The 20,067-nt window shown below is 49.2% G+C and overlaps 7 protein-coding genes across 7 annotated transcripts; 2 read left to right on the top strand and 5 right to left on the bottom strand.

The window, feature by feature from the left end:
- Positions 1 to 81: 81 nt before the first annotated feature.
- B0J16DRAFT_356423 (endoplasmic reticulum Oxidoreductin 1-domain-containing protein) lies at positions 82 to 2,085 on the bottom strand (the record flags this gene model as incomplete). The annotated part of the gene is made up of 4 exons (XM_046129473.1): positions 82 to 202; positions 253 to 487; positions 521 to 1,907; positions 2,005 to 2,085. The coding sequence occupies 4 exons, from the start codon at positions 2,083 to 2,085 to the stop codon at positions 82 to 84; spliced, it is 1,824 nt and encodes a 607-aa protein (XP_045980901.1).
- Positions 2,086 to 3,839: 1,754 nt separating this feature from the next.
- On the bottom strand, positions 3,840 to 4,760 carry B0J16DRAFT_148532 (regulatory subunit of cyclin-dependent kinase). Its single transcript, XM_046122012.1, has 3 exons — positions 4,191 to 4,760; positions 4,049 to 4,107; positions 3,840 to 3,980 (listed from the first exon to the last, which is right to left on the bottom strand). The coding sequence occupies exons 1-3, from the start codon at positions 4,443 to 4,445 to the stop codon at positions 3,950 to 3,952; spliced, it is 345 nt and encodes a 114-aa protein (XP_045980900.1). The 5' UTR covers positions 4,446 to 4,760; the 3' UTR covers positions 3,840 to 3,949.
- Positions 4,761 to 6,279: 1,519 nt separating this feature from the next.
- On the bottom strand, positions 6,280 to 7,244 carry B0J16DRAFT_385540 (U6 snRNA phosphodiesterase Usb1; the record flags this gene model as incomplete). The annotated part of the gene is made up of 2 exons (XM_046131501.1): positions 6,280 to 6,935; positions 6,983 to 7,244. 2 exons carry the CDS (start codon positions 7,242 to 7,244, stop codon positions 6,280 to 6,282), a joined length of 918 nt encoding a protein of 305 aa, XP_045980899.1.
- Positions 7,245 to 8,948: 1,704 nt separating this feature from the next.
- B0J16DRAFT_148465 (uncharacterized protein) lies at positions 8,949 to 10,892 on the top strand. Its single transcript, XM_046122010.1, has 3 exons — positions 8,949 to 9,124; positions 9,615 to 10,511; positions 10,561 to 10,892. Exons 1-3 carry the CDS (start codon positions 9,098 to 9,100, stop codon positions 10,870 to 10,872), a joined length of 1,236 nt encoding a protein of 411 aa, XP_045980898.1. The 5' UTR covers positions 8,949 to 9,097; the 3' UTR covers positions 10,873 to 10,892.
- Positions 10,893 to 11,159: 267 nt separating this feature from the next.
- Positions 11,160 to 15,744, bottom strand: B0J16DRAFT_148471 (CPSF A subunit region-domain-containing protein). Its single transcript, XM_046122011.1, has 4 exons — positions 13,605 to 15,744; positions 13,077 to 13,558; positions 11,786 to 13,031; positions 11,160 to 11,739 (listed from the first exon to the last, which is right to left on the bottom strand). Exons 1-4 carry the CDS (start codon positions 15,676 to 15,678, stop codon positions 11,261 to 11,263), a joined length of 4,281 nt encoding a protein of 1,426 aa, XP_045980897.1. The 5' UTR covers positions 15,679 to 15,744; the 3' UTR covers positions 11,160 to 11,260.
- A 204-nt stretch (positions 15,745 to 15,948) lies between these two features.
- On the top strand, positions 15,949 to 18,169 carry B0J16DRAFT_343730 (uncharacterized protein). Its single transcript, XM_046128096.1, has one exon. It carries the CDS (start codon positions 16,188 to 16,190, stop codon positions 17,973 to 17,975), a length of 1,788 nt encoding a protein of 595 aa, XP_045980896.1. The 5' UTR covers positions 15,949 to 16,187; the 3' UTR covers positions 17,976 to 18,169.
- On the bottom strand, positions 18,144 to 19,479 carry B0J16DRAFT_373089 (uncharacterized protein; the record flags this gene model as incomplete). Its single annotated transcript, XM_046130514.1, has 2 exons — positions 19,135 to 19,479; positions 18,144 to 19,086 (listed from the first exon to the last, which is right to left on the bottom strand). The coding sequence occupies exons 1-2, from the start codon at positions 19,221 to 19,223 to the stop codon at positions 18,144 to 18,146; spliced, it is 1,032 nt and encodes a 343-aa protein (XP_045980895.1). The 5' UTR covers positions 19,224 to 19,479.
- Positions 19,480 to 20,067: the final 588 nt, after the last annotated feature.

Raw genomic sequence — 20,067 nt, 5'->3', positions numbered from 1 at the left:
CGTCCCTACTGCAAACGCCAAATGATGCCAATTTCGGGTATTCATCAAGAAATGCAAACCGCTTATATATAACTAGACAAGCTAAAGCTCATCTCTCCCAATGTCAAGCTTGGGCAAGCCAAACTTCCAATTTCGCTCACCAACGGGAAGACCGACCCACTTGCGGAAAAGACGTCCAACTTCATATCTGAAGATAGCCCATCTGCTACTATTAGTGTTTTTTCTTAAGTGTTGCGCGGAATGTAAACTTACAGTGTTCTTGGGGTGCGCATCCAGCCGTTGATGATGACTTTTATAACGCTCTTGAATTGAGCGAATTCGTGCTCTAGTTGACCAAGTGCTGTGTTAGACTTGGGTCCTCTTTGACGTAGTTCGATGAAATCCTTCAAGGCATCATCCATTTGATCATTCTTTGCAGCTTCAGCTTCAAGCTTTGCGCGCAGTCTCTCTGCCTCACGAGCCTCTTCAAGATCCTTGTCGAGCTCTTCTGCCGCAGCCTTGGCACGTTGTTCCTCCTTACGAGCCTCGGCGAGCTCTTCCGCAAGCTTTTCAGTCTGGAGCTTAGCATCCATCATTTGTCGGAACTGGCCAATGTTGTGAAGAGAGCTGCTGATACGAGCGTAGGTGTTGAAAAGAGCGACAATCTCAGTTCGCTGGAGATGAGGAACATCCTCGTTGTTGTTATCCAGCTCGAAAAGAATCTTGAGAGCAGTGCCGTAGCCAGCGGTCTGGAGTTTACCCCACAGACGGCACTTGTCACAACCAACACAGTCCATAAGACGACTAACGTTACGGAAACGGTTACGGAAGTCCTCCTTCAGGGAGGGTCCCTCGCCATTAACAAACATGAGACTCTCGTCGAAGATTTGAGGAACGCTAGCAGCCTTTTCGGTAACCTCGAGGACCTTTGCGCGGGTGGCAGCATCCTCAGAGGGGTCTCCGAGACAGAACTTGTACTCCTCCTTCTGAAGGTAAGGGCCAAGCTTGGCGATGGCACGGGTCATGAGTGCGTAGTTGAAGTAGACGTTTCCAATACGGTCAGGGAATTTGTGAAGACGGTATTCGTAGCAGCTCAGGTTGGGAGACCATTCACCAGTAGTTTGGTTAAGGAAGTCCCAGCAGAGATGAGTGCTGATACTGGCGTGGATTCCGGACATGACCCGGTAAAAGACACGCTTCTCGAGACACTCGTCCTCAACCTCGAAACCAGTGTTTGCGACGAAGGGTGTATTAGGGTTCTCCTGGCGGCGCTCCTCGAGCTGGGCCTGTCGACCAGCTGCATCGAGAATCTGCTTGAAATCTTGAGCGGCAGGACCATGCTGCCATCCAGACTGACCGAGATCAGCAGACTTGGGGAACGAACTCTTCTGGAAGCAGTTCTCGCGGTAGACAGCGTCCCAGACCTGTCTGGCGCCATCACCAGCGTATCCTGTGAATTTCTCGGGGTTTCGAACCAAGCTAACATAATCGCCCTTTGAGCTAGCGCTCTCATCCTCAGGAACACAGTAATCTCGGTCGTCGCATTCGTCATCGTACTCAAAAACACAGCTCTCACCAACGTTCTCACCCAACAGACCACCAAGCGGCTTCTGAGGGTGTTGGCGCTGAGCCTTCTTGCCGGGATGCTGAGCACGAGGGCCCTCTAGTTTACCCAGAGCATGCGCACGCCAGACCTCAGGAATATCCTCCTCGTTATCGAGCGTCTCGACCGCGCATCCGATATTGCCGCACATGCCATTCTCGTCGTTCCAGAAGGGACATTTCTTGTGGAAGAGGTTGACTCGGTAGTGTGAGAAGAAGTCGGTGTTTCGGGTGAGGTCGTCGACGGCGGGTTTGGTTTGGAGGTTTAATTTATCGAGGGTCGAGTATGAAGCGCAGGCATCGCCAACGATGGACTTTGGTGAGATCTATGGAGCGTTGTTAGCAGTTGTTTGGCGGCTTGCGCAGTGGCGCGTTGCTTCGCTGGCAGGTAGAGGCAGCAGGTGAAGGTGGCGATAAACATACATGGCATTCGTCCTCACAAGAGCCCGGTGCAGCCCAAAGAGCAAACACCGAGAGGTAGAATAACCTGCTCGCAGGCTTCATGGTAACCGGGCGCCCGAGCGATGTTCCGGTGCGTTATGTCGGAGAATTTCAGTGTAGTGTAACGAAGGGAACAGACAAGAGCCAATGCTTTTTCACAGTACAGTCGCCAGCGAGTGAAGGCGAGAGTCAAATAACTGAGTATAAAAAGAAGAAAGGAAAAAGGCAAAGAGGCGACTTGAAACGATTTTACTTCCACGTCAAAGAAGAAGCGACGTATGAAGGTAAGATAAAGTGGGTTGACGCCTTCGGCGGATGGCGATGGATGGACACTTTACCTTAATAGGTAAAGCTTGTCGAACGGTACCTTAATTAGCTGCTGTACCTTGAAATTCAAGCCGTTACAGTTTTAAGTGACAGGAATTGACAAGAGAGTGATTTCATGCAAGGAAATAAAGAGTTATAAGCTTAGTTCATCTAGGCTAGCATTAGGTATAAATAAATAAACTTGCTCGTAATAAAAGCCACGTACAGACTAGGGAATAATTTTGTGGAAGATGCCACGCTGGCTGTTGGATTTTTGAGGCGAAGCAGGCCATCTAGAACTGACCATCGCTTGCCTCTTTTGATGCTCCGCGACGCTCCGCTGAATCCTTTACTTAATTACCAGACCGCATTCTCGTATGATGAATCTTTTCTAATATTTAGGATATCCTCTTAGACAATTGAACTGCTTTAGAGAAGAAATGAGTAGAATTGACAGCGTACTGAATTGCTTGTACTGGTGTAAGTGAAATGTGTCCAAAACCACCAATGACCAAGCATACATCTGAGCTGATTTCAAAGCCATCCATGGAAGCACTAACCCACCTTTGGTCCAACATCAGACGATCTGATCTGCCGAGTGTCCCTGATCATCCCATCTTGACAAGAATAGCACCTAAACTTTACACCATACCATACCTAAGTTGACACATTTACCATAACACATACACATACTATGATAACATATCTGCACTGTAATTACTTACCATGACTCCTCGGGAATTTTTGACTTACAAACATCCTATCCTAAGACATCCAACCAAAACTCTCGTATGACATCCATCCTCTCCAACCCAAAATGTTTCACAATTGTGGCGCTGTTACAAACCGTGGTTCTGGAATAAGCCACCTTTTCTTCATGATTCACAAGCCACATGAGGCCATTCACAGCACAGCTATTCAAGGTGAAGTCACAATACACTATTGATGTGGTAACAATGCGGTAGACCTATTGAACGCGGTCACAATGCAGCACACAAATCTATTCAACCTTAAATCAGTCATTTTCTTTTGCTAGTATTATGCGATGCTGTCTATGTCATCTCTTCTTCCCACATTCAATCCTCCATCACCAAGCCCATTATTCCCATCATGCGCTTGGGGTGCCCCCATCTTCTCCCCCAAAAGCTATAGCCCCCAAATTCAGAGACAATTCAAACAAACCACTTCGTTGAAAATGCCCAACCAAAACCGAAACACCTCCGGGATCATTTCCAGATCCAACTCCATTAAACTCCAGGGGGGGCCATGGCGGATCCAACTGTTCTGTGCGACTCCATGCATCTCGACCCCTTTGCCCACCGGTCCATGCGTCATACATCGAACCCAAGAGACTGGTAGAAAAGCCTCCCTTTACATCTCGGCAGGGGCGTATCATGCATGACAAGGTTATACCATCGAGCACTGAATGGGGGGGACGAGCGTGTTGAACCAATAAAGTCTCTTTGTTTTTTGCTTTCTCTCTCTTTTTATCTCAACGTGCAGTCGTGGGGGGACGATGAGTGAATCCTCCGTCTGTGTGGCACCGATGTAAGGGGCTCTGTGCAATAAATATGTATGGTACATTAAGGGGGAAATCTGAGTCGTGGGGTAGTCTGGTCGTTTACTGAGGTGGTTGGAAGTTGAGCGGTCGCCTAGAATTCACGTTAGCTAGAAGCACGGGAGGGTCAGATCCCGCAGTTGGGATCCCGTGGCAACATACTTGAACAGAAGAATGTGTGGTTCTGGCTCGTGAACTTCGTAGTGTTCCCATCCTAGAGACTGCGCGGCTGTTAGTTTGTTGCATCCAGTGTTGCTAGCCGTTCATGGACGACGCGCGGGTTGGCAAGGGCGTCATGTCGTACCTGAGTAATGCCAAGAGCTCGCCATTCCTCCTCCCACAAAAGCTTGAGAGTTCCCTTTGAGGAGTCGTGGTAGTCTTTGGGAATAGCCTTGAGCATGGCTTTGGGAAGCTGGACGTGACGGTACTCGAATTCACTGTCAGAGTATCGAGCGGAGTAGTGGATGGAGTCGATGAACTCTTCTACGCGGGCGCGCTCCGAGTCTGACAAAGGTCGAGGCGCCTTATTCCGGCGGGTGGTATCGATGTCAAAAGGCATTTTGGCGGTTTTTTTGTTGCTTATTGAAAGAGGAGGGGAGAGCTCCAAATTGTCGAAGGGTGCGGGGAGGGGCACAAGAGCTCGGCCGATCGATTGGTGAGGGCGGGTCAGAAAACAGGTTCCGTCCGTTAAATAAAAAGGGATTCTGACTGCCGGGCGACTGCTGGTGTTGGTTTTTTGTTGAGCTCGGTCAGGCGAGACAAGACAATTCAAGATCTGCGAATGTTTTGGAAGAATGTCACGCGAGATCGGCGGAAAGTGAAATCTTGCGCAGGCGCGAGGCTGGGTCTTTCGGAGGCGGTCAAAGATTTCCCGGGGTAGGACTTGTATGGAGACGAGGGGTCGTCTACTGGAACCAGGTCTTGGCCAGGACAAGATCGGATGCGATTAAAGACAAGGTTCACGATGCTTTTTGACGATAACACGATAGAGTTCAAGAGTCCTCGAAAAGAATCAGTGTCCTGAGAAGTATCGAGATGGAGTAAAATCTTGATGAGGGTAGAAGTGAAGAAGGAGGAGGAGGTTGGGAAAATAAAAGAGATTTTGGTGATGGTGTTGAGGACGACTTTTGTTTTGCAAAAGGCAACCTGAAATGGCAGGCAAGGCAAGGTAATGCAATGCAAATCAATGGATGGGATTAATATTAAATGATGGTTGGTTCAAACGAAACGGCCTTCACAGGCGGGAAGGAGCTGGGCGCTGGGCTTGGATCCTAATTTGGTGGGTGATTACTGGTCAGTGGGTTGGATTTAGGTGGGGTAGATACACATTGGAGGGGTCAGTCACTTTTTCAGCGTGGCTTGAAAGTAAACAAAAGAATTAATTCATCTTTTCCCAAGCAACACTCCCTTTTGCGGGGAATCAGAAATCAGTCCCTTGTTAGGCCTCAAACCAGCCTATTCTGGCAACCTGCAGTGAACCCTCCATGTCTCTGGATAAGCTGAGCTGCCCTTGGACTAGCACTATGGTTGTCCTTCCAATAAGTTCATAGCTTATGTTTACTGTACTTGAAACTATCCTCGTTGTCTTTCTTACCCCTCCAGATCGACAGCATGATTTCTCATTTCACTGTCCTAATTAACAGGGATCTCATTCATCTACCGTGTCTAACGGCCGTTTGATCTTCACAACAAAAGTTATTCTCAGCCTCAACTCTGCCGGGCCTGTGCTTTAGCTATAGCTTGTAACAATGGGAAGCATATTACAGCACCGCAGGCTACTCATGCATACAAGCAACACAATGATAATCTCAACCTGCATTCTTTATTCTCCCTGATATCAGCTACCGGCAGTTCAGCTGTTGGAAACCGTTAAACCTCAAGCACGTGGCTCCCATACATGTCTGATTATCATCTCCGTGTCTCATTCATTTCTGAGGTTTTCTTCCGTGACAATACCCTAGAGTTACAAACGTAACAATGGCCCCATTTCGACATTCAGCTGCTGTATCCTCTTCTCAGCTCCCGATTCTCGTCACGTCATATGATGTCACTGAATCTTTCCCGAACATCCGACGTTGCGTTTGAGCTGCAGTGTTTACATCGCACCCAATGTTAGCGCTTCTTTTTTTTAATCCTAGGTTTGTCTCTCCCGCTGGAGCCGTAAAGTTTCGAATCTCGGAATGGACGATGGTATCATAGCAACCCGCACGTCTCGCATTGACCCCGATAGTCTGGTACCTTGATCGGATCTAATTAATCTCAGTCATGTCGAAGCCCGGGCCAATTCGTCCGTTCTTTTTTGTTTCTTTACTCAGACAGTTCGATAACCATTGGTGTAACTTATGTTGTCGGACGTCCGCTGCTCAATGACGCGGAATGAACCCTAACTATTGTCATGATTCGAGAAAAGATGCAGACTTTGATGATGCACCGCTTCGACCTGATCCTTTGAGCGCAACGTGATTCACGACATTTCCAATCTTGACTTTTATCCCCGGAACACTGATCTCCCATTTGCGTATGTCGTTAAACTTGGGCTGTCTGAACAACCGTAGTGTCTTGAGCGACATTTCGTCGGCTGGCAAATTAAATGTCCATCCGATGGATACATGGAACGCACTGCCGACTTGCTCTTTTGTATCTCGCTGATATAGCGACGGTTGGTCAAAGTGCTTAGCTACCGTGTTGCTTCGCGCCAGTAAATTGGTGAGCTCTGTGTTCAAAGGTTCTGCTCCATCTTTGGTGCTGGCGACACGCAGGATAAGAAACGTGCGATCTGAGTCTGGTGATCTGTACCATGCCAACCCTTGGGGCCTGACGGCGAAAGGTGTGATGCCGCTGTTGTTGAAGGTTTCTGTTATCTTATCTAGGAAGTCATCCTTGTTTCCTGTTGTGAGAGATAATGGGCGAGATAAGCTGATGTGTAGCGGTAAAGGTGATCCAAGATCACTTGTCAGGAAATTGTAGAGCTTGATCTCACTTGACACTTGCTCCTCAATGTCTGCGATAAGAGAAGTGAGTAGACCATGCTGTACGGTAGAAGGATGCCCTGCGACAAGTTAGCGATGCAATTAACAATTGAAGATGGGAACGCACATTCAGTGTAGACATGGCTGGGCCAATTGCCAACTACATGAGGAACCTGACGTTTCCGTCCCTGATGCAAAGTCGGATCATCAACAACACTCTGTCTCACAGTAGAAGCATACAGATCATGAAATGTATCTGGCAAAGGTGGCATAGAAGACGCTGCATCTGCATCTCCATCTACCGAATCGTCAACTCCCTTCTGACGTTTGGCACGGTGAGATTCATCTTCGGAGCCGGACTCGGATGAAGAATAATCGACGAGGGCCATGCCGTCATATAGACGTAATTATCTTTTTCGATGGTGTTGTTCCTAGAAGTCTATTCTGAATATGGCCCCGTTGACGAGGTTGCGCGTCTGGAGTGCGCGTTTCGTTTGATCATCCGTTTAACTTTCCAGCAGGTACGCGGCAATTATTCCCGTAGTGGGGCTAAACGGTCATTACAGCCCAGTGCTGTTGATGACGATTGGGTTAATGCCATGGCTAGTTCACATGCTTTTTCTCACTAATGAAGTTTGATACCATTTGATGATAAAAATAATCCTGTCATTGAACTTTGTGTGTCATGGCAAGATCCGATATCTGGGTATCTCATATCTGAATTTGTTGCTGATCATTTGGAATAGGGTAGCAATGGGACGTCATGGCTTATTCGTTGCGTCAGTTGCGGGCCGGACAAGCAGGAGATTCTTGGTAGTGATATCACTGAGGCATTTGGAGGTTAGTCATTGAACGATAGAAGATAGAGAATTGTTGATAGAGTACTGTGTAATTGTAGTGATTGTTTGATTCAGTGCATGAATTATAACATAGCGGTCTGTATCATTGTCCTTCGAGACTCTTTCATTTTCCCCACAGCATTGACGAGTGGCCTAGGCGTTGGAGGGTCCAGCCAGCTGTCATCCGTCCTCTGGGGGAACGAGCGTTAGGTTCCAGTTAGCGACAAAGCCACAGAGGGGAACAGAGGGGAAACACCGTCGGGCTAAATGCTCCAGTTAGCCGGTCAGGTCAGGTCCCTACAAGCAGTAGCGAGCAAAAGCTCAGACCTCGACCTAGACCCTGTGCATTGTATGCTCAGCTGACCAGACAGAATTAACGAGGATTCTCCTTGTCACAGTCGGCTGTTTAATTTTCTACATGTTCATGCTATAGGTTGCTAGTTTGTTGAGAGAGAGGCTTAGACTGACAGTTTCGTATGTCTAAGACAATGACAAAGACTTTTTGCTTCCGAACCTGCCGCGATTGGGAGAACGGGAGAGATGGAGGGAGATCGGCTCGAGAAAGGCGAGACAATGACTGACTGATTAATGGGGATGACTGATTGATTGACATGGATGCGGGATCTAGCTAATGTAGAGCCTGGTGGATGCCCATTGTCCTGTTCCCCCCTCCAACTACTAACAGTACCCTAGGTACTCTTCACGAATTGCTGAAGGAATTTAGACCTGGAAAGTCCCTTAACCGGTTCAAGAGGCGTCAATAGCGTCCAAGCCAGGCGGATGAAGCGGCCACAATTAGAATCTGGATCAAATCACGGGCACTTTGACAGCCCCCGCTATCGAACTATACCAGAGAAGGAACTCTGAATGGGCGCATGATGGGGATGGAGGGGGGACGAGACCGCTCTAAGATCTACATCCCAGAAGACCACATGCCATGCCCATTGTCTCCGTACTGTACCTGCGCCTTACGTACCTCGAATGGAGACGGGAGCTTCTTTTTTTTCTGTTTCTTTTTGGGAAGGACTGCATGGGAAGGTGGGTAGCTGTGCTGTGCCTGTGCCTTCCGGTTGTTAAATAAAGAGGCTGCATGGTCCTCTCCATCCCACCGTTTGTTTTCCCGTTACTTTTCTCTTTTATTATCTACTACTGTTGTCTTACTGAATAAGAGACAACTTGCTATCACTGTCACATTAACAAACGAACGAAACTCACAATACTCAAGAGACCGACGAAGACATTGTATCGATTGAACCAAGTCTCCAGTACAAGAACGCACTCATCACTGTCTACTATCGCATCGCATCGCAGACCAGAACCTCACTCGATTATTTGCGACTCAATAAAATCTACGACCAACGACTGAAACCACACCACAATCAATTCTCTCCCCAGTCGCCACCATGAAGGAATCAAGCGACAAGCAATGGGTAAGTCTTGGACCCTTACCTGAGCTAAAATAATACCCTTGCCCTCTGCCCAACCGTCAATGCACATCATGGCCCAGTCTTTTCCTCTTCCGTTCCTTGCTTGGGTTCAGGGTCCGCTCCGCCGCTTTCTGTGTGCTTCTTCCCTACAACGTCATCCCAAGAATTTATTGTGATGGAAAAAACGTCAGGGATGGATCCAGCAGGAACAGGATAGGAAAGGAAAGGACCCTTCATCGGCTACGTACCTTACTTGCGTCAATGTCGATCCCCAAGATTGACGGCTGCTTGGCTTATTTCTTGGGACGCAAGCCAAGTAGCCAACCATGCAGTACCTGGTACCACAGCCCATAGTCCACGCAAGCCCGATGACGTTCCTCAGAAAAGCACACCACAGCCTTATCTGACGTTCGATATTGACTTTGCGCATTGACATCGTCTCATTTATTTAACCTTCGTCTCTTCTCGATAATTGTCTAACATAAATTAATAGGCCAAGGCTTACCTACTTGATCCTTTGAACGAACCTGAACCCAACCAAGACACCGGTATCGGCAACCTTTCAGCTCAATTCCGCAGCTATTCTCTAGAGAGCTCTGAATCAAACTCAAGCAAAGATCACTCTGAGAAGAAGAACAAGCAAAGAGCCAGTCACAGACATCGCGGCAGCTATCCCACACCACCTACATCTGCCAGTCCAACTCGCGACAGCTTTCACTCTTCGAACCCTTTCTCAGACGCTGCAGCTTCGCGACGTCAATCGGGTGCTCCATCCATCTCACTTTCTCCTCCAAACTCCCCTCCTCGTAAGGGAGAGGTTCCTGAAAACCCATTTACTATTTCTTCGGTCAACCGATCAGCTAGTGCTCGTGTTCCCGCTCAACGCAACCGACCTCAAATCCAGCACAACCGAAGCTTTAGCACCAGCAACTGCGGAGTTTCCCGTCAACGTTCATTGATCCAAAGATACCCGGGCGACATGTCTCACCGTCCTCTTGACATCCTTAGAAAGGAGGCTCGCGCAGCTGACCGCGCCCCTCACCTGCGACGCAAGCAAATGCCCATGACTGATACCATTGATGCGCTCGACACCATTGGTGGAACTTATCATCACGGTGGTCCCTATGACGCCACTCTCGCAAGCCGCAATATCAACAAGAAGTACTCGCCTGTTGCTGCTGTTGAGGAGTCTAACCGAGAAGCTCTCCGCGCCACACCCAGAGCAAACATCCAGGATTCTCTCAACAAGAAGATGCCTCTTCAGGGCACTGCCGACATTCCCAGCGGCGAGCGGGACTTTACTGGCGACACCATCAACTATGAGGAGGGTGCTGATCTCATGAGAGAACGCGATGCCCAGGGTGGTGCATACAAGCGTTGGGATGGTATTGTAAGTGTTTTGAATATGACGTCAAGTGGACTCTCACTAACTTTAACAGCAATACCACCCTGACGACCTCAAGGGCAAGGGAGAACCTTCTTACACATACGAGAAGGATCTGAAGGAGAAGAAGCGCGTTCAACGAGGTGAACCCAACGAGTACGAGCTCTCTTCCAACATTGGCAGCAGCAGCAAGCGCCCTGGAATTAGCCACAACCGAAGCTTCAGCGACCACCCCCGAACAACCCCCGAGTACTCAAACGGTAGTGATATCCGCCGCAACAACTCTACAGGTCGTCACAAGTTGAGCGACGGTCTGCGAAAGCGATTCGGCAGCATTCGTCGCAAGAAGGCCACCGAGGTTCAGTAAATGAACTGATGACAGTATTGTTTATGTTTTAATCGGCGTTTATGGTTGGTTTATGTATATCGGCGAACGTTTTCTACGCGATTGATGACGTATGTGTATACCTTGTGAACGATGAGGATTGGGCGCTATGGATATATATATGTACTCGGGTGAAGCCTTTTTGTATTTGGTAAAAGGATTAGGGAAAAGAATGTTCTTGGCTTTGGTTATGAGCTGATAGACATACATAAGAGTCTAGAATACAGCTGTTTCTTATCATGACACATTTAAACGGTGACGAGTGAGCGATGTAGTGAAGACAATTGTATTTAAATGCTATTTTATTGAAGCGCGGGTTCTTGTAACCGCCGTATTATGCTAAACTATATGCACCCGTCACTCTCAACACCTAAAAGTATGACATACCACTCCATCCCAAAACACCCTCCAACTCTTCCCTCAACTCCCCAACACCATCATAACCACCCTTACCAGCAATCTCCGCCCTCTTCGCAGCTCCAAGCTCAGCCCACCTTGCCAAAACTGCTCCATCAACAATCGCCCTTCCACCAGCTGCTTCAACACCGACAGGTCTCGTACCATCCGGCAAACGATGCGCCTTGGCGTTCAGACCGCCGTACGGTGTGAGCGCGGGAAGGAGCTGGTTTGTTACGGATAGGAGACGGCGGTATGTTGTCTCGGGGAGGGGGATTAGACTTGCGATGTGGCCGGAGGTAGAGGCGAGGAGGAGTGTGTGGGGAGGGTCTTGAGGGGTTGGATGGGAGGGGGGCGTTGTTCGGGGGAGGAGAAGGGTTGTTGATGGCGGGTTGGGGGAGACGGAGAAGGATGTTCGGTGGAGCAGGAGATGGCCTTGAAGAGATTTGGGATCTGAGGTTGTTAGTATATATCATGATAGTAGTGAAGGAAAACTTACGCTCAGGGTTAAACTCAAGGATGTGTAAATCTCCATCAGCATCCGCCGCAACAATAGCAAGATCATCACCATCAGGAAGGAAATCCGCTACAAGCACAGGTAACCGGCCATGGCTCTTACCCAAGACCTTGAAAGTATACGGTTCCTCCGTATACCCCGCGAACCAAACCCCCTTGAATGCATCAGCCATAAGACAAAGTCCCGTCCGCGAGAGTTCACGCGCACTGGACACATGGCAGCTCATATCGAGGAACGCGACGGGAAGAAGAGATCCGTCTTCCTTGAGACCTCTCACCATGCACTTTTGACCTTGGGCAACGAGCATAAGACCTTGGGTGCCGATTTCGGAAATAGCGGTTACGCCGCCACGGGGAATATCTTCGCGAGCGATGGCTTTGAGACGTCTGTTTGTCTCTGGCTTGCCGGGCTCTGGGATGACGGTGACGATATCGAAGACGTGTACGCGACCTCTGATGGGGAGATCTTCACCCTTTGACACGGCTGTTCCGACAGCGACGAGGAAGCGACGTTCTTTAGTATCTTCTGAAACTTCGAGGTGGAGAGTTTTCATGCACTCGATTGATTCGCAGGATTCGAGCTCGACTTCGTGAATGACGGTCCAGCTGATAGGACTAATAAGTTTCAAGACGCCTCGGGGCATGGTTGGTGCGAAGGAGAGTGTTTCCTTGGCCCATTCTTTGTGATAGTCGTCGTCTCTGGGAAGTTCGAAGGGTTCGCTTATCATGCAGCCTGCGATGTAAGCACCAGTTGGCTGATGAAACGCGATACCGCGAACGTCAGATCCCAAAGGAACCTTCTTGACTGAGATACCGAGTTCGGTGAAGTTTGTATCAGGAGGAAGCTGAGTCACGCGCGCAATGCCCTTGTCGTCTGCGTAAATGAAACCACGATCACAGCCCTCTGTGTGGAAACTGCTCATACCACGAACACCAAGGCCTTGAAGACCGATGACGCGAGGAATGCTCTTGCTGGACTTTAGGACGAAGCTTGGTGACGAGCCGGGGAGGAAGACGGTGCTGTAGCCGTTGATGTTTGTGCATCTGCGTAGGGGCATAAAGCGAGGTTGTTCGACGTCGTCGTCTTGTTCTGTTTCGACGGGCGTTGTAGCTAATGTTACGTTGGATGTCTTTTTAAAGCTGAGGGTGGCGGAGAGGTTGGTTTCGCTGCCAGGTCTGACATGACGGAGAGGTTCGTAGATTGTGAGGTCGTCGGTTTGGTTTCGGAGCTGATGATGTTAGACTGATTTGGTGAATGTGTGGTATGAACTTACGATGAGGTATGGGGATTGAGAGATGGTATCACCGAGGTCAGCTACAAGAATCTCGCGCAGAGTCTCCTTTGCCAGACCCCTTCGTAGCGTGTAATCGGCGGACAAGTGAGGAGGTATGTAAGAAAGACCCTCGGCGATGTAGACGGGCTTTGAAAGATCAGGAAGAGCGTATACATGTAGTGCACCAGTAGAGCTGAGAAGGAACATCATGATCTTCTCAGTCTCACTCTTGTCGCTGGCAGGTTGGAAAGTACCCTTTGTATCAGCGTATAGACATCCAGCATGCCACTTGGTGTTCTTTAGTGTATCGTCCATCTTTTCCACTTCTTCGAGCTCGTTATTGCTGTCGATCTGGGCAAGTAGGAGACTGCTGTCGTCTCTAATGAGAAGCAGGTATGGATCAGTGATGCTGGCGCTTGTGACTCTGGGTTCTGCACCAGTCTCCTCATCCAGCATGGGAAGAATCTGCGTAAGACCCAGATCTACAGTCGTCAGTACATATAGCTTTACGCGCATGGGTCAACTCACCTCCATCATAGGATCGAACCTCTGACTTGAGAACCTGGATGATCCTCATCTGCTTGCCCATAGTCCCAGCCTCAACCGTAAAACCAGCAGCAGGATCAAACTCAGTATCCTTCAAAGTCTCAAATCCTGCACCAGTAAGGGCATACACATCTGAAGTCTCGTAACCGTCGAGATCGACCTTGGCCACAATCATAAACTTGTCGTGCTGTTGATAGGTATCGTACTCGTCTCCAACAGTAGCATTTCCACCAAGTGCCTTGGGCAATGGTTTCTTAACAGACATGGTCCAGAATCCTCGAGCTTCAGGGAACTCGAATCTTCCGATGACCCTGGGCTGGATGTTTCGGTTGAGAATGGCCATCGATCCAGCCTTTCCTCGTCCGACAATACATGCAAGATGAAGATCCGAAACAACACCATCTGAGAGTGTGTTGTCTTCACTATCGGGAAGGAAAGAGGCTTTTCCAGGGGTGAGATCCTTGATTGGCGCAATGCTGAGTAGGGTATCGTGTATGCGGAAGCTCAGCTCGCCTGATCTACCTCCGCTGAGTGCCGGAGTCGGTTTCGCAGCCGCAGACTCGGTACCGTATAGGTCGTCGTCTTCATCATCGTCGTCCTCAAGATCCAGCTCGTCCACATCAAGTGCAATGTCTGCATCAATCAGACGAGGTTTCCTTCTCTTTTCTTGTCCCATCTTCCTTGTCCAACCTAGTACCACAGAGTCGCCAGTCTCGCTGCCGACAAAGAAAGAGTTCTTGCCGAGCTTAGTTGCTGTTGATGCTCGGGCTTTAACGATATTGCCTCCGTTCTCATCTGTGACCATCTTGACGCTGAGTCCAGAAACTGTTCGACCATCGATCAGGAAGGATACGATAGCAAGCTGACCATCGCTCAGGACCAACAGCAATTCGCCGTTTTCGATTTGCAATTGCTCAACAACACAGTGCTCCAGTCGCAAGTTCAAGTCCGCTTGGTCTGTCAAGCTAAACGATGTAATCTGTCGTGCCATTGAGTTCACAGCCACACCATTGGCTTTACCCGACTGATCAACATGAATCAACTCATTCTCTCCAATAAGCAAAGCACCACCAACAGGCGCCGGCAAAGCAAGAATCTGGAACAAATCTCGAGGAAGATCGGTAACCGAAAGAATAGTCGTCGAGGCTCGCTGTTGAAGATCTAGCGTAAACACCTTGTACGTAAGATGATCCTTCTGACCAAGGGAATGCGCAGGCTCTTGGCTGGATGACAAAATTCCAAAGGTCGGTTCTCTATACTCATGCAGAAAGGCGAAGTGCACGGGATGAAGCAGACTGGGATCAAGCAGCGGAAGACGGAGGACAAAAGATGGTGTATATGGTGGTTCTAATGTGTCGCTATCTCCATTGGCCACTGTAGCAGTCTCCTTGACAGGTCGTGGCCCGTCAAGATCCTCATCCCAATCATCCATCTCCAAGTCTTCTTCCGCTTGTCGGAATGGTAGAATCGCGAGGTTGCGCGAGCCGAATTGGAAGGCAGCGCATCGACTACCAGGATCAGCCTGGAGGTAATTGACATACTCGTCAAAGGAAACCTCCCACGGCGCACCCTGTAGCTCTTCTTTCTCGTAGTAGTGGATGGAGATGGTCTCCAAGGTACTCTTCTCGGGATCCCATACGGCCATACACAGCTTAGCAGCCTTGTACGCTAGCAAGAGAGCTTCACCTCCGCATTTCGAGTGCTTGGTCTTGATCTTTGCCAAACCCGTGATCGTACCGGAAAGTGGAAGCTCCGCGACAAGGACTAGCTTTGTATTGTTTGTTCGATCGGTCTTGACAATCATTGTCTCGCCACCGAGAAAAGAAGATTCGAGACCATCATCATCGTTCGCGCGGTGATCGAATTCAGGTTCAGGCTTTGTGGGCTGGGCAGGTTGGTTCTCGGGGTCGAATTCGGCGGCGATGGTCTTTGTTGTAAAGATTTGGAGTAGGGAGCCCTTTGCGACAACGAGATTGTTTGCTGTAGCCGAAGTGAGGGAGATGGTTAACGAGTGTGTGACGGCTGAGGGAGCCGCAAGCTCGGTGTAGGCCTGCATTTCAGCGAGACCATTCTACTGCGGAGGAATAAAGTCAAATTGTTGTTGCTGCGGTCAATCGCGATGGGAGGCTGTATTGAATGTTTAGCCCAAAAGAGTAGCTTAAGCTTCGAGGACGGATTATCGGTGAGCCGTTCCTCCGGGAGACCCCTGTAATTCTAGGCTGTAACAGCAGGGAGGGATTCTGAAGCATCCCCACTTAAGTAACGCTAGCGTATAGATTGCGTCACGAAACATCGAGCTTGAGGTCGAGCTTCTAAGCTAAACAATCGAGACCATCGAATCTTGTTTTCCACGAATCTTGCCTTTCTCTGATTGAGTAAAGTTCATCACGTTGCTACACCGATCGTTTCTGTGCTTTACTAGCGACGTCACCCTGGCACTTGGGATCTCCTTTAAATCCCCGCGATCTGCCTAGAAAACCTTCCGGTCGCGACCTGGCTAGCTTCATTCTACGACTCCATCGTTGATCATCCACTGCAACCTACTGATTCAACGTCTTCTTCATCATGGCCCACGCAGGCCTCGTCCAGACCAGTTTGATCTGGGTCGCCTATGCCGTCGCCGTAGCTCTCTGCCTTATTGCAGCGATCATCACCACATTCACATGGCAAACTCCCCGTGAACGATCCGCCGTCGTCAGCATCGTCGCCATCGTCAGCTTGACTTCACTACTCGCAACAGTTCTACTCCTACCCGTCGATATCGCTCTCGTTTCTGCCACCAGCTCTGCAGCACTTGGTGCCAAAAAGGACTGGGCTACTCCCGAACGTATCGATGGCATCCTCTACACCCTCAAGGTCGTCTACTACAGCTTGTACAGTTTCGATGCTATTCTCTGCCTGATCGTTATTCCCTTTGCCTACTTCTGGCATGAGGAGTACGATGAGATTGAGGTAGAGGAAGAAGGCCGAACTATCGGCAGCCGTTTCCTTGCCGCGGCCAAGTACACACTCTTCTTCGTTGCATTCGTTGTGGTTCTGTTCCTGCTAGGATTCTTTGTCCCAGCAGCAGGCGACAGCTCTCAATCTCACTGGGATCTCGACTACTTCAAGAAGCTCGTTGCTCAGAACCATGGAGAAAAGGCCCTTACCTTTGCTTTGGGTCTTCTGCTAACCCTCGGCACTCTTCTCTACGTCGTCTACACCGGTGCTGGTCTCGCTCTTCTCCCCATCTCTTTCATCAAGGCTGCACCTTCAATCTCGGCTCCTCAACTTCATCAGACAACTGAGTCTCAATTGGAACAGAACCGCGAACGCCAGCGACAAATTGACATGCGCAATGCCGGTCGACAGGAAGGCATGTCTCGAAAGGACCAGCGCGAGTTGGATGCTCTTGTAAGGGAGGAACAGACTCTGGTCCGACGGGAGAGACTTGCAGCTGAAGCTCAGGGTGAAGGTCGTAGCAAGATCTACCAGGCTTGGCTCAAGGTCTGCGCTGTCTTCCGCCCTGTCAAGCTCATCGGCGGAATTCTTCTTATGCTCCTGTCTGTTGTCATCTGGGTTTCCATGCTCATCACTGGCATCGACAAGGCCAAGAACTCGGTCTGCAAGCAAAAATGCGGTTACATCTTGGGTCAGATCCACGTTTTCCAGCCCATGAACTTCATCTTTGTCAAGTCCGCCAAGGCTTTCCCCGTTGACTACATTCTCATGGCTCTCCTTGTGCTCTTCTTCTTCAGCAGCTCAATCTCGGGTATCGCCACCGTGGGCATCCGATTCCTTTGGGTTCGCATCTTTCAGATACGCAAGGGTAGGACAGCCCCTCAGGCTCTTCTGATTGCCACTGTCATGCTTGGTTTGATCATTCTGGCCACCAACTACGGACTCGCTATGCTGGTTGCACCTCAATATTCCACCTATGGTACTCAGACTTTCTGCACCAACGAACCTGCCCACCCCGGAGAGCAGCCTGACTGCAGCGGTCACAAAGACATGATCCACGCCTGTTCTGAGGCGCTCAAGTACAAGCATGCTAAGGATGTTTGTACACCATCAGTGATGTCAACAGTCCTCAACCGCATCACCATCACATGGCCTTTCTTCGGTCTCATCGACTTCTGGGCCCAGTTCGCTTTCCTCGGTGTCTTCCTTGTTGTCTTCGTTACAGCTCTCTTCCGCACACCCAAGCTTAACCTTTCTCAGATCGATGAAGAAGCCGAGGCTGACGAGGAAGAGAGCCTTCTTGCGTCTACTGGTAGACGCTTCGGTGCGACTTGGCAGGACGTCAGGGGAAAGGTCGGTAGCTCAGGAAACAACTCCACGAACAACGGCAACGGATCACAATCCGCTGCTTAATTCTTCTCACGTATAAAATAGTACACGTATTCCAGATCGACGGAGGTATTTTGTTTTGAGCACAGCAACATTGATGATTGGAGTTTGCGTTAATGGTATATTTGGGTATCTGTCTTTACCAGCACATGATTTAGAAAACAATAGCTATAGGACCTTGGAATTAAATGTTTACGCTCCCAACGCAACCTTTTTCTTCTCCTTCTTCTCCGTCTTCTTATCTTTCGTGAACTGCACAGCTTTGTGACTCCTTTCATCAAAACCAGCTTGTGGTCCACGGTGCATTTCGTACCAGCACCGCGTGCAATAAACGTCATCGTCACAGCCAGGACATCGTAGCGTAGCGTCCTCTAGACAAACAGTGCACCAACTCTCCACATCGTCGTCGGTGTAATTTGTCTTTGTAGTTAATCTGTTGACGGGTTTACCGGAGGGTTTGGATGTTGGGACGGAGGGGAGAGATAGGTCAGGTGAAGGAGCGCGTAGAGCGGCGAGACGGGCGGTGATATCATCTATATCCGCACTTCCTGCGCGCGCGGAAGAAGGGATGTCGGTAAGATCGGATGGAACTTCTGGAAGTGTGACGTCTCCCTCCTTGGTATTCGTTTCTTCCCCCTCATCGGATTCTTCAGGAGATTTCGTCTTTGCGAGCGCTGCTTCAACTTCTGCTTCATCGCGAAAGCGCGCGATGACTTCATCTACATCTTTACCCATCTTCTCTCCATCTGAATCATCCGAGTCATCTTTCGTTTCATCTTCGTCCTTTGGAATTGCGTCTGCGAGTTGTTCTAGGAGGGCTTTCACTTCTGCGTCGTCTGGTTCTGTGCTGAAGGTATCTTCTGGCGCTATATCGCCTAGGAGCTCTTCCAGGGTTTGGTCGTCTGTTTGGAACATAGATTCATCATCTTCTTCGATGCTTGGCTTTGGTGTGTCCTTTTGTGGTGTCTTTTCTGGTTGAGATGATTGGGTCTTTGGTGGTTCTTGAGCTGTTTTGGGTACTGGAGCTGCTGGTGATGCTGGCTCATTGCTGCGCTCTCGTAAAGATTTGAGACGAGCAGCGAGTGTATCGTCTCGGGTTGGCGCCTTTTTCCTCTCAATTAGATCGACTTTTATTCTGTGTCCGTATTAGTATGGGAATAATATGAAGCTGGGATATGCGTACTCTGTTGACACGGGTTTCTCGGAGCTTGCGCTTTTGCCTCTCAGGGCATTCAGCCGCTCCATAAGTGACTTGTCGACGTCGTTCGGCATTATGACTTAGATAAGTTGCTGGTCGAGGGATGGTGATTTCCTTTGTCCGATTTGAGATGGGCTGGGTATTGAGATGACTGATATGAGATGAGATGTCGTGATGAAGTGAAGTGAAGTGAGGCTCTGACGTGTGGCGGGGGCGGGGCTACAGCGTCTTGGCTTTATGGGGAGAATAACTTCAGAGGAGCGATGCCAAGCTGAAGGGAAGAATGGTACATCCATTTAAAGACATTATTTGTTTGATAGCTAGTGATGCGAAAATAAATCAGTCTTCTACTTTTGATATCGGCTATACCGAAGGCCTGATTAACTGTCTCGATGCTTAACTGCAGTGTGGTCTGGCCCAGAAATGCTAGGATGCTACAGCGTTGTGTTCCCTCAAACAAACAATGGAGCCTCTTCAGGCACGACAATCCAAGTTAATAGTTGCAATGACCGAAATATTAGAGGCAATTGAGAGAAGAGTGAGTCAGAGCTGCAATCAGGATTGTTGACATTACTTTATATGGAGGTACCGGCGAGACTATGAAGCAGCAGTGGAAGTCTGACCAAGTCGGGTGCCTCACTTCCAACTCTGGCACAAACTTTACATTGGATCTTGAATCTATCGACAAGGTCTCCTATTTATCGGAAAACATTAGAATCAGTGGACATACCACAAGGGTGATGATCTGGTTGAGTCGAAGTAGGTAACTCATAGACTACTCACTAATGACATGCCGTCTTCTAGACTACCTGTAATGGTTGATTTCCACATCAGTGAAAGAACCATCTTATAGCCATTGGCATGTGTCCTATTCCAAGGATGCAGTGACAGGCAACCCAAACGCTTATTATTATCATC

Source organism: Fusarium flagelliforme (genome assembly GCF_020744385.1).
Source record: "Fusarium flagelliforme strain FIESC 12 MPI-CAGE-AA-0113 chromosome Unknown B0J16scaffold_5, whole genome shotgun sequence".
In the NCBI taxonomy this organism is placed as follows: domain Eukaryota; kingdom Fungi; phylum Ascomycota; class Sordariomycetes; order Hypocreales; family Nectriaceae; genus Fusarium; species Fusarium flagelliforme.
The sequence above is the reverse complement of the archived record's forward strand: the minus strand, read 5'-3'. Positions and strand labels throughout refer to the sequence as shown.